Source organism: Adiantum capillus-veneris, chromosome 30, assembly GCF_014529385.1.
Source record: "Adiantum capillus-veneris isolate H3 chromosome 30, ASM1452938v2, whole genome shotgun sequence".
Taxonomy (NCBI): Eukaryota; Viridiplantae; Streptophyta; class Polypodiopsida; order Polypodiales; family Pteridaceae; genus Adiantum; species Adiantum capillus-veneris.
In genome coordinates this window covers 24,995,473-25,022,750 of record NC_140960.1, presented here as the reverse complement: position 1 = coordinate 25,022,750, position 27,278 = coordinate 24,995,473, and the positions used below count along the sequence as shown (strand labels likewise).

The 27,278-nt window shown below is 43.0% G+C and overlaps 1 protein-coding gene across 2 annotated transcripts in view; it reads right to left on the bottom strand.

The window, feature by feature from the left end:
- Positions 1-27,278, bottom strand: part of LOC147417683 (amino-acid permease BAT1 homolog) — a 90,066-nt gene that overhangs the window by 33,134 nt on the left and 29,654 nt on the right. For both annotated transcript variants that reach the window (XM_086507362.1, XM_086507361.1), the window contains exon 2: positions 1,607-1,789. In XM_086507362.1, the coding sequence (XP_086363488.1) occupies positions 1,607-1,789 (183 nt within the window). The remainder of the gene's footprint in view (positions 1-1,606; positions 1,790-27,278) is intronic.

Here is a 27,278-nt window from a genome sequence, read left to right as displayed (position 1 = left end):
AACAATGGAGCAACACAAACATCAATAAAATATATCTAGTATCAAATTCGATGAGTACACATGCAAAAAAACAACTTTATGCAAGAAGTTAAAGGAAAAATCAAATAAGAAGAACGTCTGGTAAGACAAGACTCAATTCATTCGAGACGCAGGTCTTAATGAAGGTTGGCAGCTGTGGATGTACCCCAGGAAGAAGAGATAGAGGAAGATGAACACATACCGTTATATGAAATAATAAGTTGGAAATACACAAAGCCATACCATTTGTGGACATGCAGATGGGTGGTCACACAAAAAGGAAATAATGTACTTCTTTACTAAGAAAAAGCTGATGACAAGATTAAAGTGATATAGTACACAAGAATTTTGCAGGGAACTAGGAAATTGGCTGTCTAGATTCTGCCGTCAAGCTAGAGCAGCAATTGAGGAGCTCTGGTCATCCAAAGACGACACTAAAGAGGATACCTGACAACCGACCGAGAGAGAGAGAGAGAGAGAGAGAGAGAGAGAGAGAGAGAGAGAGAGAGAGAGAGAGAGAGAGAGTACCTAAGGTCATCACATTTGTTCTCCCTTTCTACCACAAGGCAATGGCAACAAAGGTAAGACCAATAAGAATAGTATCCACAAACTAGTGGGGCCAATCTTGCAGCAGGAACTTGGACCTCTACAAAACATAGGATGGAAAGGTGATTTTGAGAGTTTCCTACATACATTAGTTCTCAAAACAAAACAGTGTTGTGGAAAAAACTTCCAATCATTCCACCATCGCAGAGAGCATGTGCCATAGGTACCCAAAACTTCAATTTTTCTTGGTTCCCCATTCCAATACTACTGCCATTTGCATTTTCTTTAATCGCTATGGTTACCAAGAACTCCCCAAAACTGCAAATTTTTCTCCATTACCATTTCTATTTTTGTTCCCATTTCCCATAACTACAGTTTGTACAGATGCTACTTGATTCACTGCTGAAAAACATTCACCTATAGTACTAGAACACAAAGGGGCCAAAGGGAGCACAGCTCATATGAGTCATCCATCAATGATGTCTTTTCTTCCACGCCGCTGATTTTTCTTCCACGCCGCTGATTGCTATGCGAAATGAGCTTCTTCTGGCCCTACGGCACACACCAGATGCACATGCCAATCAAACAAAGGATGGAGAAACACAAGCCCTTCCTTTGCTTTAAAATGACATGGAATAGTTTTTACTAGTGATGTAAACCTCTCCTTCATAATGCTTCACTCTTCCAAAAGCGAAACCAGTGAGATAAAGCAACAATGAGAAGCTAAAACACTAGCATCAAAAGTTGCAAAAGAATGTGGGGGCCCTGAAGTCTATGGTCCCCATAACTAGGGGTTGAATGTGTTGAGTTGTTAACCTGCCTACATTCCTACGGAAATGGTCTCTACCTTTAAGCTTCGACGCGAGCTCCATATCCCTAGGGCTCTTACCCAAATCCTTAACAAAAGTACTGTCACAAATTTTTGATCGGTGGCATATTAACTTTGCAACTCATGGGGGTCTAACTTCAAAATAAGTTACGCATCAGATTACATGTAAAGGGGACACGTGACGTGGATAGCAAGAATAATCATGATGCTTACCGGAAAAGAGGAGCAAATCTCTGACAAAGCTAAGGCAACCATGAATGTGAAGAAGCTGACGATTACCCAGCCCCACACCACCCCAACAGGCCCAACAAAAGAGAGGCTGAATCCATAAAAGGGGATGATACCCCCAAAGAGCATGACAGTGGAAAATGCTATGCCCATCACCTTACTCACAGTCTGCAAAGATGCACAAAGAAGTGTCGAAGTCAAATTCCAATTCAAGACGAAATTCTAATTAGCAAGCCTCTCTCTTTCTTCCAAAAAGGACAATTGTCAGAAAAGTTTGGAACTATCAAATTATAAGAGAGGCTAGTACACCCACATAAAAAAGCAAGGAACACAAGAAACAGATTAAAAAAAAGCACTTTGTTTGTTACTAAACAAAACTAAATAAAAACAAACCGTTATTCATTTGAAAATGCTTTTAGAAGAGGCTTAACAAAAATAAGTTAAAGAAGATTACTTAACTGAAACTTTATAAAAAAAACATTCAAACAAACAAGGATAAGACATCGCAATCCTAGAATCAGAGTCCACACATTAACTTCTGAAAGAACAAATTCTTGAATGTTAGCTAAAGACTAGAATGAAAACTACTATGTACCTACCAGAAGAGGCAAAACATAACCAAACTAGTACAGCTTGAAAACTTGATAATATGCGACCTTGACTTTGTTGCTTGTCCAAATAGGAAGAATAAGACTATCACCTTTATCATGCATAGCCTAGACAGTAGTTATGGCATCCATACGTCACCCAAAAGTAGGTGCAGGTTTGGATAGATTTCATTCATGATTAGTGTCAAAGTATTGGCAGTATAACAGCAAAAAATTGGAGATTAATTGAAGATGAATTACATTGTGTATAACTAAGCATGATGTAGCATAACATTTGCAAAGAAATGCATAATTTCATCAGCATTCAATCACCCATGTACACACGAATTGAAACACAATATTAAAGAGAGAGAGAGAGAGAGAGAGAGAGAGAGAGAGAGAGAGAGAGAGAGAACTCAACACCAGTTGAGGGTTGGACTCTTTGGAGCCGACCCCCCCTCTAAAAGGAATTTGTATTAATTGTTATCTTCAATCGAAGAGCATTTGGTTACTTACAATGACATCACACTACCTACTAATCGAATTAGAGGGATGGAGACTCTAAAATTCGACAGCATCTTTTAATTTGCAATAAACTCATAGGACTCAATCTCAAGGCCTTAAACACCTCGCGGATGATAAGATCTATGGAGATTGAGTAAAAGTTCCGGTTGGAAAAGAGGAATACATAAGCATTAAGAAGTAATAATACCTATTCCATTGTTAATTAGCATAAGCAGTATAATTAGCCATGGAGACTCGTGCGGGAGAGGGAGTGAAGATGATGAGCCTTGAGAAGAGCATGGAAAATTTTCATTAGACTAAGGATTGCATGAAGCTTCATGAGCCAAGCACACAAAAGTACCACTGCTCTCTCTAGTGCAATCTTTGCAAAAAAACAAAAAAATCTCCCTTTTGCGGTTCTCAAATAAAAAAACACTGAACAAAAAAGTTGCTCATCTTGCCGTTTCCAATACACTAGGTGGCTTATTTTTTCCAAAATACATTATTTTTTCAGTTATTTAAAAGTAACTCAAACTAGATCTTGTAGACGCAGTTTTCTATTTTTAGAAATACTCCTTTTACTTCTCTCTGGCATGGGAGGCTTGTCGACCATATCCCTTATCTCCACATAGCTTTAGATTTGCATGTGCGGATAATAACACCTTGGCTCCCATTCTCACCTTTTGGTTAGCCACACTATCCACTTTCAGAGGCTTTCGAGATCCATTTCATACTCTTTTGGACTCAAAGATATCCCGTTTGCATCCCGTAAAATCCTTGTTGAATCCTTATCAAATTCCGTTGGCACTTCTATAAAATGCATTCACCTTCTGAAACTCTCAAGTCCTAGAATACATTTTACTACCCATGTTGCATTATTAGCCCTTTTTACTATCTTTATTTTCTCACACTAGAATGGGCCAACTCTAAAGAGAAAATCATTTTAGTAGACCAAAAATCAAATTTGGAGACAATTAGCACATACTCTTTAAAACCAACAAGTTTCTATCACACTCTTTAGGTGATGGGCACTCAAAAATGTGCACGAATTGCAAACATACCAACTTGTACCACGGACCTCTCAACATGTGGGAGAGATATGCCAACCACCACAATAGTGAATTATGCTTCTACGACTGGCAATGAGAAACCCACATGAGCAAGGATTGATGAAGACAAAGCTCTCTTGCTCTTGGAAGTAGAAGTTGAAAGAATCCCATTCCCATTGAAGAGTCAATAATCTCTCTTTAGGCCTCGGTTGGACATGCTCACACCCTTTGTTATAATTGGTTCAGCAAGTTGACTAGCCAATGTCAACTTAATCTAGTTTCCTCTCAAAGATGATGCCACACAATATATAGCTTGAGCAAACTTAACTAAAATATGGAAATAATTGAGACATAGGTACTCAAATCTCAGCAAACATTTTGTAATGTAGGTATGGCCACATGGGAACTTAGAAATACATAAACCTAGTATAGTAAGCAAGATCTTATCTCCTCTAGTATCCTTCAAGAATCTACCTCAATTATCTTGAAATAAAAGTTTGTCTCCTACATCCAAAGAACCTTGAGTCTTCCCAAACATTAATCTTTTTCAACATTGAAGCCAAGGCAGCTTTATTTCTACATAGATGGCGGCTCATCTTGGAGTCCAGCTTGAGGATATGAGACCACAAATAAGTATTGTGCTGATGACACAAGGGCATGAAGTCGCCGTAATGCCTCTCATTGGCAAGATCCACATGCATCGTTAGGGTTACATAGGGCACGAGGACTTCCATATCATACCACTTGAGGGGTATGATGTGCTCTTGGGGATGCCTTGGCATCACAAGAATGATGTAGTGGTTCAAGCAAAGGCTAGGAAGCTTCAACTAAAGACTAGCAAAGGCAAAGATGTGGTGATTGATGTAAAAGTTAAAGCACGAGTCTGTGCCTCTTGTATTGGCTTTGACCATTTCAAAATTAATGAGTCCTTTTGCTTACTTGATCTTTGTTAAACCTATGGATGAATCTAGTTCTTCAGAGCGGTCAGAGCATCTAACTCATGCCGATTGTTTTTCAACAGGTTTCCAGGTGAGCTACCTTCAATAGACCAAAGATCCCAAAATTGATTTGACTCCAGGGAGTACCCCTCTTAACCGACCACCTTACAAAGTAAGCCGAGCTCAATAGGAAGAAATAATGAGCCAAGTTGGCTCAACAACCTTTAAAAAAAAGCTTGATCTAACAAGGTTCTTAATCTTTTTCTTCACTAGTCCTACCTATGTAGAAGAAAGACGAACCTAAGAGGATGTGCATCGATTACGGGATCTTAATAAGATCACTCACAAACAGGTTTCGAATACCCAGGATCGATGATATACTTGACAGATTACACGGTTCTACTGGTTTCAAATCAAAGAGTCCTTAAAAGTGGCTATCATCAGCTCAAGATTGCTCCTAGAAATGTACAAGACTACATTCACCACGTCCTTTGGAAAGTTTTTTGGTGATGCCTTTTAGTCTCACAAATGCTCCTACAACATTCAATAGGTGATGGGTAGGATCTTTCGAGAGCATAGACAATATGTGGGTACCTTCTTCAACGACATCATTGTTGTCTCCAACACCCAAGAAGAGCATAAAGAACATTTGACACAAGTGTTTACAGCGCACTGGGTGAACATAGATTGCTAATAATTGGAAAGAAGAGTGAGTTCTTTTTCCAAAAATACACTTCTTGAGACGCATTGTTTCGTCCAAGATTGTTAGCATGGATCAAGCAAAAGTTGAGTCTATTCGCAATTGGCCTACATTGCGGAATGTGCATGATGTGAGAAGCTTCTTGGGTGTGTGTCTTTACTATAGGAGGTTCATCAAACAATATGTGGAGATTGCTTCACCATTGCACACCCTATCACAAAATTGATGACGTGGCATACTAGCCGGACAATGACATGGCAAAACTGACCAAGAATCCGCTAACGTGGTAAAATTGACCGTACTGCTAACGTGCTTGCTTCAGGCGTAAAACATGGGGGACGCGTGGCAAATCGTACGTTAGTTAGAATCAAGCTAATCAAAGTATCATAGACAATCATAGAGAGTATGAGAGAGGCATAGTGAAAGAGAATTAAGCATTGATTAGTGTTAATCAAGTCACATGAGCAAGGAGAATAACTACCAAGCTATTTACTCTTAGGGGTGCCCTACTTATGGGGACTCTATTGCTTTTCACAAGTTTCTTTATAAGTGTGCCTTGAGGGAGAAGCAAATCATTGCATAGTTGCAGATTGCAAATGTGCTCCCTCCAATAGTGGTACTGTAACACGAGGACACCATGTGCCAACTAAAAAGAACAAACTCGAACGACTTTTAGCACTTCAAAACATCTGAACTGAGAGAAAGAGATAAAATCCACCCGAGAGGCAGAGTGGGGAGTTCCACTCCCAAAGAGCAATAGCCTAAAACCCTCGCAGCCCTTTCAATATTTCTTTTGCCTTGCTTCGGTCAAGGTACAACAGTCGGGTGCTCCTCTGCTTCCTGCACTCTAGAATGCCAAAGAGAGACCCCCAAGTACATATTTAAAGGCCCCTGGGCTTGTGTCAGGTGCAATGGAAGGGTTTAAGGATTTTAACTCAGATCTAGTATTTTGCCAAACACAAGGTTACTTTTCACTTGAAAGAGAAACTAAACTGAACGAAAAAGAGAGAGAGAGAGAGAGAGAGAGAGAGAGAGAGAGAGAGAGAGAGAGAGAGAGAGAGAGAGAGAGAGAGAGAGAGAGAGATGACTCAGCCGGTCCAATAGTAGTATATCAGAAGCAGCCGAAAACTCAGATGTGTGGATCTAATTGAAGCCAAAGGACTTTTATTTCTGTACAAACGACATTCTCAGCATAGTTGGCAAGGTAAGCCATATGCCATACAATATAGATAAGATTAGGGTCACAGCACATCCCAAAACATCCTAATCGCAGTCAGCAGTAACACTTTACAGTATCAGCATGAGTCAAAAAAACAGAGCTTCATACTATTTAGCATAGGACCATAACAAGAGGGTATTTTTAATAGTAGGACCACAATTCAAATATCTTCAGTATCACTGAAAGACCTCAGTCGTCAGGTAACTATACTGGTTAGCCGTAACAGGTCAGAGCTTCAATCAGAGATTTCCTCTACATGCTTCTCAGAGCTAACAGAAAAAAACCCCATAGTTCTGGTACTTCAGAAGGACCAGTCAGATTTTTATATATATATATACCATTTGAGATGCTCCAGAGTAGGGCCAGGAGATGAAAGTCCCTCTTTAATCTCAGAAGAACAATTGCAAACCAAGATGCTTTATGTTCAAAGAGAGCATGTCTTTGACCGATTCTACTTTCCTAACCTACTCAAAAGCTGTAAGGAAAACCACTTATTCCCATCACAGAAATGAATCCCTACAATGTCATGCAGGGTATCTATAGCTGATAAGTATAGGCAATCACACATCAATACGGACAGTTATCCTCATGACCAGTAAGCTATATAACCATCAGTATCAACATTTGAGTGCACCTTTAAGCAGAAGAGTATGCAAATCTTAGAAAAAGTTCAGCGTATCCATTTCCAATCTAGCAATTACTACGCATAGCACAGATCGTCAGAAAATCTGTAAGCAGTATACCACTCCCGTAGCCGCTTAAGCGTGTACATTAAAGCACAAAGGTAGGCAAATTAAGTGTATCCATTCTTTATTTAGCATTATATATGCATTCCATTCTCAGATCCCATGAGTACAGAAAAACAACTATAGCAACAGTCTCGTTACCTCAAAGGTCTTGACAGCACATCCAGTAGCCATGCTTGTGGCGAAGACTATCACCCACACCCAATATGATAGCTATATGTGTATATCTTAGAATAGACAGCAATAATACTGGAAGGAAACTAAGTGAGCGACAGGGTTCGCTCACCTTTTTATAGCTTAAGGGCACTACTCATGCGCAGGCAGTTCTCTGGTTCCCCGCTATCTAGCTTTTTGTTCCAAAACGCAGGCAGGATCCACGTCTACAGGGCGGCTCTCATTCGCCCGCCATATCTGAACATAGTGAGTGCTGCCTCCACGTATCCACAGACCTCGCAGGAATTTTATTGTTTTTCCCACAATGTGACCTAATCTACCATATATATATATATATATATATATATATATGCCTTGATGCCCTAGTTTAACCTAGGATAGGTTAGCTTCTTTTTCTAGTATGATCATATTGCCCAACAGGGTCTAGTCATCCAAAGGGTATACTTTTAAGCCAAAGCCAAATGATCCTGGAGAAATTAGTTTGTTTTAAAAAAAAATTATACAAGAATATATATATATATATATATATGAGAGAGCGAGAGAGAGAGAGAGAGAGAGAGAGAGAGAGAGAGAGAGAGAGAGAGAGAGAGAGAGAGAGAGATGACACCGGATGTCGGGCCCCAACCACCCTCAAGCGCCCCCTTGCTCTCTTGCCAGAGCAAGTGCTTGCTTTAGATTACTTGCACAATGTTGATACAATGGCTAAATATTGAATGCTATGCTATATGCTGAGGAACTGCAAAAATGCTAGGGCCGATCAGATGTAAAAACGCTAGGGCTGATCTAATGTTGAGGCTGGATATGATGCAATATGTTGAAAATGTTGGTGCTTGATGGTACTGGGTACTACGAGTACTCACTGTCCCCACAAGGGATACTAGTTTTGGAGTCTTTTTTTATGCCCTAAGAGACGACCAAGGCACTCCTTTATAGCTCTTCTGGGTTTAGCAGTAGGAGAGAGCACACAACTTCATAAATGTTGGGATGTCACTTATTAATAAATATCCTTAGTGACTTAGAAACTGTTCACATGCCTATATGCCTAAGTGACTTTAAGAATATACTATGCATGAGAGGGTATGCAACTATTGACCTCAGAGAGGCTCATGAAGGTGCGAGACTAAATGCCTAACTAACACTAACGCTAATCTGTAGCAATAGCTTGTCCATGTGGCTCAAGTGCAATGTTGACGTGGCATCCCCCTTGTTAAAGGTGAGACACAACTGCCAAACTTCTTGTGGATGCTTTTTGTATGTCACAATCTACTGATGTGTCAAGCCACTCAAGACCCAGAGGGTTGAGACTCCTTGAGCCTAACCCTAGCCAACTTACAGATCATGGCTGAAAGGCCTAAACCCTAACAAAAGCAAAAGAAGGACTGACCAACTTATAGGTTCTTGCCGAGTGGCCTAAAGACAAAAGGGGTTAGGACTTTGAAATCCTAACCCTACCGGCTTGTAGAACATTGGCCGAAGGGCCTAAAACCTAAGTGAAGCAAGAAACTACACACACACTCAGAAATTGCATGAAGACATGATGACGTGGCATGTTGTATGGACGGCCCGCGAATTGCGAAAGTGTTGAACATGTACGGACAGCCCACCTGAGCACTAGCTTTTGGGCCACGAGCTTTTAACTTCAATGCCTTTTAAGTGAGATGCTTTTGATTTTGGCCAAGGGACTTTCAATGTGTACTAAGGGCTCCCTCTCGGGCATTCTACCCGCGGGAGAGGGGCCAGTGCACTCTGGGGGTGGAACTACGCCACTCCGTGTCTTGTGTAAGGTCTCTCTCTCTTTTCAATTCAATTGTTTAGAAGTGCTTAAAGTCTGTTCTTTTCTATTGGAACGTGGTGCCCATCCCATTATTGTGGTATCAAAGCTCCAACCGCGTGCTTTTTTAAAAGCATGCCAGTCCTCTTAAGAGGAAACAAAGCAAGATGGCCCTTCGAGATTTTACATAATTTTTTTTCCCTTTTCTCGAGAGAGAAATCCGGACCTACATGAACCTAGAGATAGAAGCTATGGAGTTGAATGAAGAAGAAACATCAAGAGAAGAAGGAGATGAAGAAGGAGGAGTTTGTTTTTGCCCTAAAAAGCACAAAAAACATGCTTTTCGGATGCTTTTTTGTGTTGCATAGATATCTAAAAATATCTTCAACGGTTGAGAATTTGGATAGTTTTGAAAAATAAGGGTTTTCAACAACAAATTAGGGTTTTTGCAGCATGGGTGAAAATTATGCTTTGGGTGTTTTTGCAAACAACAAGTAATACTAGAAGCAGTTGGGAGCAGGAAATGTTTTTATATCGATGTATACAATGAAAATACAATAAAGATGTCAAGTGCAACGGAAGGGTTTAAGGATTTAGCTCGGATCTAGTACTTTGCACAAACACAAGGTTACTTTACTTGAGAGAACTAAACTGAACACAATGAACAGAGAAGCAAAGAGAGAGAAAAGAGACAAGACACCGCATGTCGGGTCCCAACCTCCCTCAAAGGCCCCCTTGCTCTGATAACAGAGCAAGTACTTGCTTTAATTACTTACACAAATGCTGATACAATGGCTAAATACTAAATATTGAGTGCTCCATGCCGATGATCCGCAAAACGCTAGATAATGATACTGAAGCAAAAATGTTAGGACTGACCTGGTGCAAAAACGTTGGCTGATCTCATGTGAAAATGTAAGGTGCAGTGAAAGTGAATGTTGAACTTTGCTCAAGATGAGTGCTCCGAACTGTGCTCAAGGTTCCTTTTACTTACGGAAGGGAGAGCCTTCCGTTCCTTTAGTGAGAGAGTGCAATGGACACAAACAAAGTGGTGAACACTTTGAATGAAGGTGTTGAGACTGAGAGATAGAGAGAGAAGAATATGACACCAAAATGTTGTCAAAACCCTCCTCCAAGGCTGAATATTGCCTTGCTGCAAAAACGCTATGGATCTGAGTGTTAATGTCGGGGCTGATCTGCAATGCAAAAACGCCAAGGCTGATGATGGCTGAAAAACACTAGGCCTTGCTCTTGCAAAAACGCTAGGTTGACATGTCGGGGGGGGGGGGTCTTGCTGAGAAGGTGCCTATTGGATGTCTGGTCCCTGCTAGCTCTTCTGCCAGAAAGTGCTAGCGCTAGGTTTCTTATGTACTTGCTTTGGTAAAATTGCCGTACCCAGTTTCCCAACAAAAGTCACTTGAAAATAATAAGTGAAAATTGGCTAAAATAGGGAAAATAGGTCTATGAATTGTAAAAATGCTCCTGATGGGTTCTGATGGAAATCTGATGATCATGCTGTGTGCAACCAGAGGATATGCATCTGCTCTAAGCGCCTGGACATGCATGGTCTGCGAACAGACTCACAAAAGTGCCAGAACACTTCCTAAGCTAGGCTGACTGAACTGAATTGAACCCATGTCATGAAGTAGCTTGTCCACGTACACATAGGGTAAGATGTGCATGTGACAAAAAATGCGGCTAATCTGATGCAAAATCATTGGCTGATCTGATGCGAAAACGCTGGGTTTGATCTGCTGATGTTGAAGGTGCTAGCGATGGAAACATTGATAGATGTTGAGGGGAAAACGCTAGGGTACTGCTCGGTATTGGGTACTAGGTACTGATCTTTTGATGCCCCCAATGGGGACCAAGGGGTTCCTTATACAGGTTCTTTCGCGATTTGCCCCACCTTTTTATAATCATGTCGAAGTCACTTATTAACAGATGACTTAAGTGACATTTCATATGCCTATATGCTTAAGTGACTATACTGTGCAAGTGAGGGTATGCAACTATGACCTGCTTGATCATGCACGTCCTTCTAGAGGCTCACAAAATGTAAGCCTAGATCCTAAGCTAGCTACGACTCATGCTTAACTATAGCAGTCGCTTGTCCACGTGGCTCCAAGGCAAGGCCCACATGACATCCCCCCCTGTTAAAGGTGAGGCACGATTGTAGAACTTCTTGTGGATGCTTTTTGTACTTCTGATGTTGAATGCTTTTGATGCATAGACCGATGAGAACTCCTCCAAAGTTACAAATATTGTGGATGTGGGTACTGTTGTGATCAAGCCGAGTTACTAGGTAGCCTTACTATTGTAGTAGAATATCAGCCTTTATGCTACCTATGCCTTGCCAGCAAGTACTACCACCCGAATAGTCCTGTCGTGAAAATATTGCAAGTGAAGATGAACACTAGGTTGCTTAACTTCACTTGAGAGAACTGAACACAATGAGAATGAGAGAGAGAGAGAGAGAGAGAGAGAGAGAGAGAGAGAGATGACGACACCGCACGCCCGGTCCCAACCACCTAAAGGGCCCTCTTCCTTTGTTGACAGAGCAAGTACTTGCTTTAATTACTTGCACAAATGTTGATACAATGGCTAAATGCTGAATACTGAGTTCTCCATGTTGATGATCTACAAAAATGCTAGATAATGATGCTGATGCAAAAACGCTAAGATTGATTTGGTGCAAGAACACTGATTGATTTGATGCAAAAACGCTGGCTCATCTGATGCAAAAACGTGTGGCTGATCTAATGCAAAAACGCGGGCTGATTTGATGCAAAAACTCTAGGGTTGATCTGCTGATGCTGAAGATGGAAATGTTTATGGATGTTGAGGGAAAATGCTAGAGGGTATTGTTGGGTACTAGGTACTGATCTTCTAATATGCTAATGCTCCCAATGGGGGCCAAGGGGTTACTTATATAGGTTCTTTTGCGATTTGCCCTACCTACTTTTTATAAATGTCATATCAAAGTCACTTATTAACAAATGACTTAAGTGACGCCCATATGCTTAAGTGACTATATTGTGCAAGTCAGTGTAACAAGGAACGGGCGGAATGCAGCCCAAACGTTCCGAAACGGCATTCCCGACAAGTCCCGTTCCCGAAACGGAGTCAGGAACGGAACGCCGTTCCGGAACGGCTTGTAACCGGAACGGTGTTCCGGAATGGGGGGAAACGGGGCGGAAAGTGAGGCAGAACAATAGAACGCAGGGTGGAAGGGGCAAATTTGGGGCTGTTTGGGGGACATATTGATGCTCCCAATGGGGGCCAAGGGGTTACTTATATAGGTTCTTTTGCGATTTGCCCTACCTACTTTTTATAAATGTCATATCAAAGTCAATTATTAACAAATGACTTAAGTGACACCTATATGCTTAAGCGACTATACTGTGCAAGTCAGTGTAACACGGAGCGGGCGAAATGCAACCCAAATGTTCCGAAACGGCGTTCCGGATGAGTCCCGTTCCCGAAACGGAGTCGCAAACGAAACGCCATTCCGGAACGGCTTGTAACTAGAACGGTGTTCCGAAATGGGGGGGAACGGGGCAGAAAGTGAGGTGGAACAACGGAACGCAGGGTGGAAGGGGCAAATTTGGGCCTGTTTGGGGGACATTTGGGCTGGGGGCAGATTTGGGATTGTTTAGGACTTTTTTTGGAACTAAGCTAAATGTGGAGGTAATTCAAGCTTTACTTTAGTCGACCGTTCCGGCCCCCCCCCACCTCCTCCCCATTCCCGTCCAGTTCCGGACCCTCCCGTTCCCGTTCCGAGTAACTATGGTGCAAGTGAGGGTATGCAACTATGACCTACCTGGTCATGCATGTCCTAGAGGCTCACAAAACGCCACGTTAGATCCTAAGCTAGCTAAGACTCATGCTAAACTGTAGCAACAGCTTGTCCACGTGGCTCCACTGCAATGCGGACATGACAAAAGAATAATAATTCTCTCTATTAAAATTTGTTGTCTCAAGCTCTTTTAAATGTAATATGTATGCATACCAGATGTTACGCACTCGTGGGCAGAGTTTCTCCCGAGTACCAAGTAGACCTACAATCTACTGGGAAAATGTGCTAGTGCTAATTGGGTAGACATACTTGGGGCAGATTTTCTCCCAAGTGCCAAGTAGATTGGTCATCTACTTTGGAACGATGTACAATGTGCTAAAAGTGGATCCTGAGAAAAAAGCCAATGGACCACAGATACCTCGCTATAATAGAAGCATATTCAAGGACGACCGTGATTTCAAGGGTGGAGTAATGTCACTAAATTTCATTTTTGGTTTATTTAAATGAATTTTCTCTCCCTAGAATTGGTCATTCTAGTGTGAGAAAATCAAAATAGTAGAAGGGTCAACTATGTGCAATGGACAGAGGAATATATTCGTGAATTAGAGAGTTCCAAAATTTGAATGTATTTTCCAAAAGCGCCATTGGAATTTGATAGGGAGTCAACCAAGATTTTATGGGATAAAAACGGGATATTTGTGAGTCCGAAACGAATCTCGAAAGCCTCTAAAAGTCGATAGTATGGCCAACCAAAAGGAGGGAATGGGAGCCGAGGTGTTATAATCCACACATACCAACCTAAAGCTATGTGGAGATAAGGGATGTGGTCCACAAGCCTCCCATGTATAAAAGCAGGTAAAAGGAGTACTTAAAATAGAAAACTGTCTCTATAGAACTTAGAGTGAGTATTTTTAAAATAACTCTAAAAAGAAAGCGTTTCTTAAAAAATGTGCCATGAGTCTTACTGGAAACGATCAGATGAACAACTTTCATATTCAGAATTTTTTTATTTGAGAACCACAAAAGGGAGTTTATTTTTACTGTTTTTATACGAGACTGCAGTAAAAAGCGTAGGGGTGCTTTTGTCTTCTTGGCTTTTGAAGCTCCATGCAATCCTCAATCAAAAAGAAGGTCTCCATGCTCTTTTGAAGGCTCATCATCTTCTCTCTCTCTCTCTCTCCCACTCAAGTCTCCATAGCTATGGCTGCTCAAATTGATGCATAATTAACTATAAAAAGGTTACTACCCCTTAATGCTTACATATCTTCTTTCCAACCTGATTCTTGCTTAATCCCCACAGATCCTATCACCCGTGAGGTGTTTAGGACCTTGGGATTGAGTTCAACGAGGTGTTTTAAGTGAGAGTGCCTAATCGCAATCTCTGTCAAATTTTAGAGCTTCCATATCTTCAATTTGTGCAGTTAGAAGTGCGACTAGCAAGTTGTATTGATCTAAAGCTCTTTTAAAGAAGAAAGATTATATTGATCCAAAGTCCTTTCGGGGGGGTGGAGTTGCCTCTAAAAAGTCCAACCCTCAACTGCTCTCTCTCTCTCTCTCTCTCTCTCTCTCTCTCTCTCTCATATACACACACACACACACACACAATTTCAGCACATGTATGTGATGTGAGATTTGAATTTAAGTTAATGCTTGCTTTGCAATTATCATGCTCGAATATGCTCCATGTTACACAATCGATAAATTATTCTAGTTTATCCGCAGTTTTCTCTGCACTTTAATTCCAATTCTCTAATAAACAAGATGTTTTTGAGTGCTTTCCGGGAAAGCGGATACTTTCCCGCTAGGGAGTCTATGTTTGCATTGCATCTGTGCACGAGGTTGCATCAAGGGATGCCTGGGGAGTGCTCTATAAGCATTAATTTTCAGCTCACAAGTTTTAAAATGTGTTTTGAACAAGTCCATATCATTTTTAATGATGTCTGGTTGCCCACTTAATAAGTGGACATCCCACTTGTTTAAAAAATCATAAAAGAGATGGCGCTCCCTCTCTTTTAAGGGCCATTAAGCAATAAAAAAACCATTTAATTTTATTTTTTCTTGTTTGAGATTGCATGTAACCCAAGACCACTTGGGTGTGTGGATCTCTCCAATCTGTGCTTTTGAAGTGTGGTAGGTAACCCCAAAAAGAAGGGCTTGTCCAGCCTCCTCTTGTTCCTCTTCTCCACTCACTGAGAGTGGACCTTGCACATTGAGACAGGCCAATCGACGTGAGGTGGAAGAAAGCAACCTTGGTGTGAGTGCAAGGCCACCAACGGGTGCACTCACAGGAAGGAGTTGAGCTTGGGTAAGAAAAAAGCCTTCTTCAACAAAGATTGCAAGCAATAATAAATACCAAGAACCCCAAGTTGTCACAAAGTGATGATGTGGCTACTCTAAAGAAACCCTAAAACCTGCAAACCCTAATTTCTGCCAAAAACCCTAACTCTAGAAACTCTAACCCTAACTGCTGGCTGAAACCCTAAATGTGGCTGAAACCCTAATTCGGGCGGTAAAAATGCCATGTCGCAGCAGTACGGATATTCCGGAATTTGCGGCGCTGGATTTTCAGCTTTAAGGCGTCAGCTTTTTCTCTACGCAATAGCAAGGAGAGAGAGAGAGAGAGAGAGAGAGAGAGAGAGAGAGAGAGAGAGAGAGAGAGAGAGAGAGAGAATTACATTGCTTTTTATTTTTACAAGACTCAAGAGAGCTTGTGTGAGATAGAGAGAGAACACTTTGCTTTTGATTTGGAAGCTTTTGGGGCTCTGCTTTTGGCATCCCTTGTAAAACTTTAAATAAGCGGTTTTGGGCACACTCTGCAGAGCATCTGGACGCAGAGTCTGAGAGTGAAACCCTAACCGCTCTCTTATACTTTGAACTGATTAATACATAAAGAAATACCGAAAGGAGCGCCAATCTTTGGGGCCAATATCTCTAGGCACGGAACTCCGTTGGGCCAGTGCAAATCTATTGTGATCTGTGAATTGTTTTGAAGTGGTTATTTGGTGCGGTTGTGATTGATTCTTGACTTGGAGTGTCCAAGTCTGTTACACAAGTACTACGAAGTACCAAGAATCCCAAGTAGCACAAACACCAAGTACCCTAGTACGCCAATACTCTGTGCATGCCAACGGAAAAGAATAGATGAGAAAAAAAATTAAGCACTTCAAAATAGCTTAGCAGAAAGAGATCCACGACACATGAGACGCGGAGTGGCAGAGTTTCACCCCAAGAGAACAATGGCCCCAAACCCTGACGCCTCTTTCCGTATTTCTTTATATTGCTTCAACTCAGTACAAGCCTAATACTCTTTCTCTCTTGCAAGAATGCAAGAGAAGAGGCCTACAAGTTGTATTTAAAGGCCCCCCAACCCATCCAAAAGCAGTATAGTCTGCCCTTGGAGCCGAAGGTTGCTCTGAAGACGTCAAGGCTCTTTGAGGACATGTATTGAAGGTATGCCCTGTTTGAAAGCATTCAAAGCAACGGCCTTCTTGTCGCAGGGTTTCTCGTTGACGCTATGTCATACGAGGTCGTTGAGGTATGCCCTATTTGAAAGCATTCAAAGCAGTGGCCTTCTTGTAACAAGGTTTCTCGTTGACGCTATGTCAGACGAGGCCGTTGAGGTTGACTTTCACGGGATTCCCAGGGATTGGTTCATTGTTGTTGAGAATTCTGATTGCATGGTCCATAAGCTCTTGCATGGTTGATACTTGCTTGGACAAACAATACTCCTGTAATGGTGATCGAAGTCCAATGGCGTATTGCTCACACAAGTCCTCCAAGGGAATGAACTTGAAGAAAGAAACTATAAGGTAGACGTCGAGAAACCTTTGGTTATGGTCTTCCATGGTCTCTATGGCAAGCCTTTTCAAGTTGCCCCATTTTAACAAGATTTGGACTTCAAAGAGAGAAGTCTTGAAAGCTTGCCATGTCCTTGGAGCATGCGGTTGTGTCGCAATTAAACTCCACCATTGCATAGCATTATCTTTAAGAAATCCCGCTGCTCCAGAAATCTTGGATTCTTTCATATAGTTCCCCAAAGCATTTATGTTGTCAAATTGTTGTAGGAATTACAATGCTTTCTTCTCATCTTTCACCCCAGAAAAGGTGAAAATTTTTACTGTCGTGCCACCATCTTTGAAATCCTTCGGCTGGTTAGGCACGTACCCCAGGTACGGATAATAAGGATATCCATACAAGCGCCAACCGCTGTACCCTGGTGGAGGAGGTGGTGGCAAAGGCGGTTGCACTGGGCGACTGCACCATATTCTTGAAGACTCATCTGATCGAAACAAACTGCTAGGAAGATTGTCAGTGCAAAGCTCTCATACTTTCTAGTGTCGGAGGAGGAGGTACCACCTGGGGCATTAGAAGGGGGGTAACATATAATTCAGAAACTATTGGAAAACCTGCAGCATCGGGAGATTCTATCGTGGATTCCGTGAAAATATGTCGCGAAGCTCTTCAAGAAGAAACTATAGGTACTCTGCCAAATCCATAAACATTGTGATGTTCTGTCTGTTCTAGGTAGGACTGGTACGCTTTGAGGAAACCACACGACAGGAGCTCTAATACCACTATATCAGGAGGGCACCATGTGCCACCGGAAAAGAGCAGACGAGACAAACTTTTAAGCACTTCAAAATAACTAAACAAAAAGAGATGCACGACACATGAGACGCAGAGTGGCGGAGTTCCACCCCAAGAAAACATTGGCCCAAAACCCTAGCGCCCCTTTCGGTATTTCTTTATATTGCTTCAACTAAGTACATGGCCCGGCACTCTTCCTCTGCTTCTGCTCTTGCAAGAATCCCAAAGAAGAGGCCTATAAGTTGTATTTAAAGGCCGCCCAGACCAACCAAAAGCAGCATAATGAAAAGCATCCGGTCTAAAAGTACCTAGGCTCCCAAAATCTAGCGCTAGCGGGCTGTCCATACGTTTTGCCACGTCCCCACCTACCAACGCAATTTGCAGAAGTCAGAACAGCCTACCACATCATCAGCGTGAATCGTGGACGTCCACACAGCTACCACGTCATCAGGTTTTTACACAATCTTTTTGTGTGTGGTGGTGTTGGCTTTATGTCACGTGCACATCTAACCCTATGTGCATGTAGACAAGCTACTTCAGGTCTAGGGTGTAGGGAAAATTTGCTAAGCTACTATAAAAGAAACCTAGCACTAGCACTTTCTGGCAGAAGAGGTAGCAGAAGTTCCAACAACTTGCAGTGCACCTTCTCAACAAGACCAGCAGAAGGCCTAGCGTTTTCAGCCATCAAAACTGACAGCGTTATTCGATTCCTTTCCATAGCTTTTTTAGCAGCAGATTCCACCTAGCGTTTATCATCAACAACAGATTTCACTTGGCGTTTTTCAGTTGCAAACCTTGCCTAGCGTTTTGCAGTTTTTGGCATCAGATCAACCCCAGTGCATCAGCGTTTTCAGTTTTCAGCACTTAGACACCGTAGATTCAGCCCCTAGCCTCGTAGATCTCACCTACCAGAAGCAGATCCTCGCTGTACCGTCAGATTAGCCAGCGTTTTCAGATTCAGCCCGCTGTCCGTAGCATTTTCAGCGCATCGGCGTCGTGTCGTCGCTCGCCATCGCCGACACAGTATCAACATTCAGCAAAGAGTCAATAGTTAGCAGATTTCAGATTTCAGCCCCTAGCGTTTTCATATTTCAGTCCGTCCTTGTCGTCGTCATTATTGTCGTCGACATCGTCGGCAAGTCCATTGCATCTAGACCATTGTACCAGATTTGTACAATCAATAGCATAGACCTCTCTCACCATAAAGAGGGGGGCCCGTAGAGGAGGGTTTGAGAACAGTCTAGTGTCGTCTCTCTCTCTCTCTCTCTCTCTCTCTCTCTCTCTCTCTCTCTCTCTCTCTCTCTCTCTCTCTCAGCACCTTCATTCACAGTAGCATTCACGTTGTTTGTGATCATTGCACTCTCTCACTAAAGGAACGGAAGGCTCTCCCTTCCGTAAGGAAAAGGAACCCTTGAGCACAGTTCGGAGCACTCATCTTGAGCAAAGTCAACATTCAATTCCGCTACACCTTACATTGGTATCAGAGCTTTGACAGTGTTTGGTATCACTAAGGAAAGAACCACAAGAAAAAAAAATTTGCTTGTTGCAATCGCACGTAACCCAAGTCCTCTTGGGCATGTCGATTCCTTATCGTGTTTTTGAAGAGTGACAGGTAACCCAAGAAAGAAGGGCATGTCCAGCCTCCCCTTGTTCCTCTTTTCACTCATTGAGAGCGAACCGTGCACTTAGTGGCCGGCCAATCTACAGGGAAGAGTCCAGCTCGTGTAAGAGAAAAGCCTTCTCAAACACCGATTGCAAGCTAAGGACCTCAAGAACCTCAAGAACTCAAGAACCCAAGTTCCTCAAGAACTTAAGTACCCAAGATCTCAGTGTATGGTCATCACTTGAAGCGGAATGGATACTTTGCGTGAAGGTGATGAGCATGGAGGTGGTGAAGAAGAATTTTCCACACCAGAAGGTTTTTTTTCCAACCCTCCCTCTTCCCCATCTACGCCATGGGTTGCACCAAATCCTATGGAGGCTTTGGTCAAGTCGATGATGGACATGATGCTACAACAAGAGGCACAACGCGCCACCTTGGATCGCGAGCATGAAGAAAGAAAGACAGACTTGGATCGCGAGCGCGAAGAAAGAAGGGTCGCCTTGGAGCGTGAGCATGAGCAAGCGCCCTTGGCGGCCGAAGCAAGAACGACAGCCTTGGAATGTGAGCGTGAGCCAGTGTGTCCCAAGTCTCTCATGATCATCTAGTTGATGAGTCTCTCATGAAGTGTTATGGTCATGTGAATGGTATACGCATAGTCATCTTGTTTGATTCAGGCAGTATGCATGATGTGATTGGTGTCTCTCTTATTGTAAGGTGCAGCGTAAGTGAATGTTGAACTTTGCTCAAGATGAGTGCTACGAATTGTTCTCAAGGGTTCCTTTTACTTACGGAAGGGAGAGCCTTTTGTTCCTTTAGTGAGAGAGTGCAATGATCACAAACAAAGTGAATGACACTGTAAAACGCAATTAGAGAAAGACATAAATGGCATACCATTTTGCTTTAGACCGTGCCAATCGTCTTTCAACCGTGCTAGGTACTGAGGTGGCATAAACCGCGCCTTGAGCTTGTCTTGGAAGTCAGCCCAATTGAAGGAAAGGGGCACGCCTTCTTCAGCTTCCTCTAGGTGCGCGGTCAACTGTGCCTCTTGCCATGCATGATACCAATTGCATCGCCGGCGGCAAGGTACATGGCTGCCGTCAAAACCTTGCTATTTCCTGTTTTCTTAGTTGTCGCAAAGTAAGCATTGAATTGATGCAACCAAGAGTAAATAATAGTAGCATCCATCTTACCGTCATACTTACTAAACGTCAACTTCTCAGTGATGGGGTTGTTGGAGTCTGAATCTCTGCTTGTGCTACCTGATGAACTGCCAACTGCTTTGACCGGCTCGGGCTTCGAGGTGAGTACCTGTAGGACCAACTCTTGCATGCGTTGGTCTCTCTGCGCCTCACGCTCTAACTCCAAAGCCGCTCGTCTTTCTTCGACAGCCAAGCGCGCTTGCTCACGCTCACGCTCCAAGGCTACCCTTCTTTCTTCGGCCGCCAAGCCCGCTTGCTCGCGCTCACGCTCCTAGGCTAACTGTCTTTCTTCGCGCTCGCGATCCAAGGTGGCACGTTGCACCTCTTGTTGTAGCATCATGTCCATCATCGTCTTGACCAAAGCCTCCATAGGATTTGGTACAACCCGTGGTGTAGATGGGGAAAGGGGAGGATCGGTAAAACCTCTTGGTGGGGAAAATTCTTCTTCACCACCTGTGCTCCGAACTATGCTCAAAGATTCCTTTTACTTACGAAAGGGAGAGCCTTTTGTTTCTTTAGCGAGAGTGCAATGGACACAAACAAGTGGTGAACATTGTGAAAGAAGGTGCATGAGACTAAGAGATAGAGAGAAGAATACGACACCAGACGAGTTGTCAAACCCTCCTCCGAAGGCCCCACTCTCTATGGTGAGAGCGGTCTACTTATGATTGCACAAATCTCTACAATGCTTGGACTTGCCGATGATGTTGACGACAATGAGGACGACGACGAGACAGGCTGAAATCTGAAAATGCTAAGGGCTGAAATCTGCAAATCTTTATCTGCTGAATTCTGACTCTATGTCGATGACGATGTCGATGGGGACGAATGCAACGACGACGCACTGAAAACGCAGATGCTGAAATCTGCATTTTCCGGGCTGAAACTGCAAACTTCACGGGATCTGACCGTGCGGCGAGGATCTACTGCGGGAAGGTGAGATCTGCGAGGTTTGGGGGTTCCACTGCGGGTACTGACTGCTGAAAACTGAAAACGCTGAGTCTAGGGCTGATTCCGTCGCGAAGATCTGCAAAAACGCTAGGGCTGAAAATCTTCTGCTGCGGTGGAAATCTGCTAGCTGTTGTAGAATTTGCTAACGCTAGTGGATCTATTGTCTGTTGTGGTCGCCGGGGCTGATCTGTTGTGCAAAAACGCCAGGGCTGGTCTATGGTGCAAAAACACGAGTGTTGATGTTGTGTTGCAAAAACGGTAGGCCTTGCTAGGGGGGGGGGGGGGGGGGGTCCTTGTTGAGAAGTTGCATGTTGAGCAAGGTGTTCCTGCTGCCTCTTCTACCAGAAAGTGCTAGCGCTAGGTTTCTATACTACAAACTTATGAAATTTGCCCTACCTAGTTCCCAACAAAAGTCACTTAAAAATAATATGTGAAAAATGTCAAAAATAGGGAAAATAGGTTCTGTGCACTGTAAAAATGCTACTGATGCTTTTTGACTGGAATCTGATGGTCGAGGGTTTCCAATTCACGAGCAAAAAAAACCGAGCAAAGCCAATTTCTGAGCAAATATGAGCAACACCCTCTACCACTACCCAAGTCCCAGGAAATCATGGCATCCATATTCTGACTATGAGTATTACTACTATTGCAGAACCATACAAAACCCTCAACCAAACCTCTTGGATCGGATCTCTTAGAGGGATAGTTTTGCCGACCCCAAAAGCACGATGCAGGGATTCCATGTCTCACATTTGCTTCCATCTCATTTATGAACCTACCACAACAAAGATTTTCCTCTACAAGAACACCAAAGCATGTCATTTTCCTTCCAGGCTCTGTATGCCTAATTGCCCACACTGTTTGGGGCACAAGTATCTTAGGTCACATATGCTGCAAAGTGCAAGCTTCACGCCTCCTCCAATATTTTCGAAGTTTCCACTAGTATTGGTCTAGATCTTCGAACACTTTTCTCCCTCACGGATTCTCTGTTTATTTCTAGACTTGGTATACGCATCTCATGCAAAGAATAGTGGTCCACGTTTATAAGCTTCTTTCCCAAGCCACCTACTACCCGTTGGCTCATAAACTTTGCAGCCAAATCTACCACAACTAGTCAAGTGCATGTGTGAGTTCCTTTTAAGTACACATTGTACCTCACATTTTGCAATGCAAGTAAAGCCATATTTGCACATGTCGCTTCATACAAACCTATCCTGAACTTTTTTAAGGCTAATGGACATGTTCTTTTTTACTTGTAAGCCAAGTGGTTTTTCTTGCTGGCTGGCGACAATAGTCAACATTGAGGGAGCCATCTGGATAAGCAGCTAGCTTTCTTTAACTCTTTCTGGGCTTGCAAATTGCAACTTCAATGTACCTATTGTACATGCTGGTGCACCCAAAGAGAGAGAGAGAGAGAGAGAGAGTGATGAATGTGTGTGTGTTTTTGTCTTCTTTGGGAGAGTGAGACATTGCGAGAGACTTGCTGAACCTTGAACGCAAGCATGGCTTGTACGAGCTCCCTTACTTTCTCGCTGGATTTTTCTATGAATGATGTAGATAAGTCATCCAACAGTACTATCCATGTGCCTCTAAATCGTCATGCACATTGGTTTTGCCCATAACGAAGGAAGGAGACTCTGAAGCCCAACTTGCATGGTTTACCTTGGTATTTAATCTTCCATATCCCTTTCAATATTCTGACTAGCATGAACCGGTACTTTCTCTGTGTCAAAATTCTATGCATGAACCAGTACACAGTTGCAGGGATGGCCGAGGTAGCTTCGAGGCATGATCACTGTGGGAATCATGAGAGAAGGAGTTTTCTCTAATTTCCTAGATTTTCTTTTGGAGCCGAGCCATAGTGTCAGTAAGAAAAGAATGAACAAAGGTTAAAACTCCAACGTCGAAGTCAATCCCTACTAGTTAAAGCTTGAACCCCAAAACTGATGTCGTTTTTGATAGCTGTGTTTCTAGAAAGCCGCTTTCCACCGAGCACAGAAGAGAATGATAGTGACGAGGGTGGAAGCAGAATGACGAGGGTGGAAGCAGTTCAGGCTTGAGCTACGCACGACAAAATGGTGGAGCTTAGGCTCGAGCTATGCCTGCACGGCAGGGTCGATGTTGCATTGTCACCAGCGTCATCATCACGTGCGTCACCAACAAAGGAGCTGGGGTACAAACGGAGAGTATACGTATACCTCACGCGTTCCGGAGCCGAGGGTTGAATACAGGCCGGAGCTGCAAGTTTTTGACTCTGCACAGTTATTTTCGATGCCAAGTTATCTTGTGCTACAGATGCAGCGTTCGCTGTGTCCATATTAGCTCATGATGATGGGCCTAGTCCCGTCCCACTCCACTTTGTCTCTACTGTAACAGACTTGGACACTCCAAGTCAAGAATCAATCGCGACAGCACCAAATAACCACTTCAAAACAATTCACAAATCACAATAGATTAACACTGGCCCGGTAAAGTTCCGTGCCTAGAGATATTGGCCCCAAAAATTGGCGCCCCTTTTGGTATTTCTTTATGTATTAATCAATATCAAAGTACAAGAGCGGTTAGGGTTTCACTCTCAGACTCTGCGTCCAAATGCTCTCAGAAGTGAATGCCCAAACCACTTATTTAAAGTTACAAGGGATGCCCAAAAGCAGAGCCCCAAAAACTTGAAAGCAAAAGCAATTTTTCTCTCTCTCTCTCAATGAGAGTAAAAATAAAAGCAATCAACTTTTCCTCTCTCTCTCTCTTGGCCCAGCATAGAGAAAAGCAAAAACAGCCAGCGCAATTTTCGGGATTGCCGTACTGCTGGCCGCAATTCACGAAAATCCGTATCATCTGCCACGTGGCATCTCGCCTGCAATTTAGGGTTTTCTGGAATCAGGGTTTCAGCCAGAAATTAGGGTTTGCTGCAAATTAGGGTTTTTGGCAGATTTTAGGGTTTGCAGGAATTTTAGGGTTTCAGCCAGAAATTAGGGTTTTTGCTGTTCGCCACATCATCACTTTGTGACATACCCCCCCCCTTGAAAGCATTGTAATCGACCACGATTACGCCTGCAAAACCGACAAAAGCCATAAACCGTCTTAGCAGACACTGACTGTTAGTACCTACGTACTAGGAACACACATCTAGCACATGTACCAAATCGACAGTCACATCACAGGACATCGCATGACATTCAACATTCATTCGGATCTTAGAGCATGATTTATCGGCAATGTAGCTAGCAATCGCATCTAGGTCCAATCGGGACCTCATCGATGTTCGATTGACTAACCCCTATTGCAACCATGTCTATTTGAGATCAATCAGACCAAAATGCTGCAGTCATTTCGTCTATCAGTTCCTGCACTTAAGAGACGTCAAGAACAAATCAGTATCATAATCAGGAATTCCATTTCATAAAGTCATCCAGCAGAATACTGTCAACTGTCAGTATCCCTGAAGCTCAAAGAGACATCAATGACTTTAGTATCAAAATCGAGGCATCTGTTGACAAAGGAGCGTGCATCCCACTGCACCAGATCTCCGGCCAAGCTGAATTCTGGGTTCCGTTTGGAGTAGACTATGCTAAACCAAAACATCGAGGTAAAGTTTCACAATCTGAGGAGTATCTGCTAGGTCGTCCTCCTCCATCCACTTCGCATCAAATGCAGGAAAGTTCTTGAACTTAACCAAGAACCGCCTTCGGACTTTACCTTTCTTCGTATCGTTATGTGCCAAAATCTGTTCAAGAACAAGGATCTCGTTTTCTTCCACTTCGGGTTGCTCATCAGGCTCCCCATCATCAGGCACATCACCCTTAAAAGGTTTCAAGAGACTCACATGGAATGCATTGTGAATCCTCCAAGTATCTGGCAGTTTCAATCGGAAGGAGACATCATTTATCTTTTCAGTGATCTCGAAAGGTCCATAGTATCGCATACTAAGCTTTGGAAAAAGCCTCTCCTTTCCCTTTTTCTTTCTTAGGCGTCCCTTCTCAAAACGTAAGAGCACCCAATCATCCTCCTTCAATTTCAAATCGCGACGATGGCGATCCGCTACCTTTTTCTGTCGTTCTTGATACTCCTGCAAAGTCTCGCGAACCTTGGCAAAAGCCGTATCCAAATCTCGCGAATATTCAAACGCTTCAAATATCTAATCTTTCGTGCTCAGGAAGGATGGAACCTTCGCAGCACTTTCAACAATCTCACATGGTGTCTTCCCCGTCGAAGAGTATCGTGTTATTGTAGGCAAATTCCACCAAAGGTAAGTTCTTTTCCCATTGAGTCTTCTGATCCAAGATACAAGACTTCAATAAATCTAAAATCACTGAATTGGAAATCTCAGATTGCCCGTCAGTCTGCAAGTGGAACGATGACAAGAACTGCAACCGCGTGCCAATGTTCTCCCAAATTGCCCTCCAAAACAAACTCATAAATCTGGGGTCTCTGTCGGTGACAATCGTCTCAGACGTGCCATGTAATCGGAAAATCATCGTGATCATTCTGTGTTCTCGGGAGATCAAAAATGAAATCCATTTTAATACTTTCCCAGGGGCGGGTGGGTATGGGTAAAGGCTGTAACAATCCCTGTGCCTTATGCCTGTCAAACTTGACCTTCTGGCATACTACGCACAACTCTTCCACATCCTTTTTGAGTCTCGGTCAAAAGAAGTATCTCTCTACCCCCTTCATGGTGGTAGCAATGCCGCGGTGACCTGTAAAAGGTGGACAGTGGCATTCAGTTATAACCTTTTCCCTCAACGGCTGTGTAACGCACAACATAGTCTTTTTCATCAAGTAGCCTTCCCGAAGGGAGTATCCAACTACTGTCTCCCCATCCCGTATCCGTGTGAAAATATCTGCAAAATCTGTACTGTGGCATATTGATCGACCATATCCTTGAAGCTCCTATGATGTATCGCGGAAATAGCCAGAACCAACGGCTTCCGAGACAAAGCATTTGCTATCACATTCTTCTGTCCCTGCACATGGACAATCTGGAAGTGAAATAGTGACAAGATGTTCGCCCACCGCATCTGCTTTTTCGAAAGTTGCTTCTGTGACAAGTAGCGCAAACTCTGGTGGTCTGTAAAGACAGTAAAATCCGCTCCGAGTAGGTAATGTCGCCACTGAGTAAGAGCATGGATCACTGCCAAAAGCTCTTTCTCATATATCTGTGCTGCCATCTCCGGCCTAGAGAACAATCGGCTCTCATAAGCAATGACATGGCCTTCTTGCATCAAGACCACACCCAGACTACGACCACAAGCATCACAATATACTTCAAATGACTTCTGCAAGTCCAGCAAAGTCAAAACTGGTCCTGTAGTCAATTTCTCTTTCAATGTCTGAAAGGCAGTCACCTCTGTGGGCCCCCACGAGAAAGGGACTCCTTTCTGTGTCAAGATATGCAAAGGGGAAGCAACCTCTGCAAACTTTCGTATGAACCACCTGTAGTACGAACACAATCCTTCTTCAAATCGGGCCAATCACGGATAGTCTCTATCTTGGCCGGGTCCATTTGCACTCCTGCTGCTAAGACGTGTCCCAAAAAGTGTATCTCTGGTAGGAAGAATTCACTTTTCTTTTCATTAATCACTAACTTGTGATCTCGTAATGCCTGAAAGACCTGAAGCAAATGATCTCTGTGTTCTGCCTCATTCTTGGAGAAAACAATGATATCATCAAAGAAAGTGCCAACAAATAGCCTGTGCTCTCGAAAAATTATGTCCATCATCCGGTTAAATGTCCCAGGAGCATTGGTTAAACGAAAAGGCATCACCAAAAACTCAAATAACCCAAAAGTCGTCCGAAAAGCTGTCTTATAGACGTCTTCCGGCGCGATTCG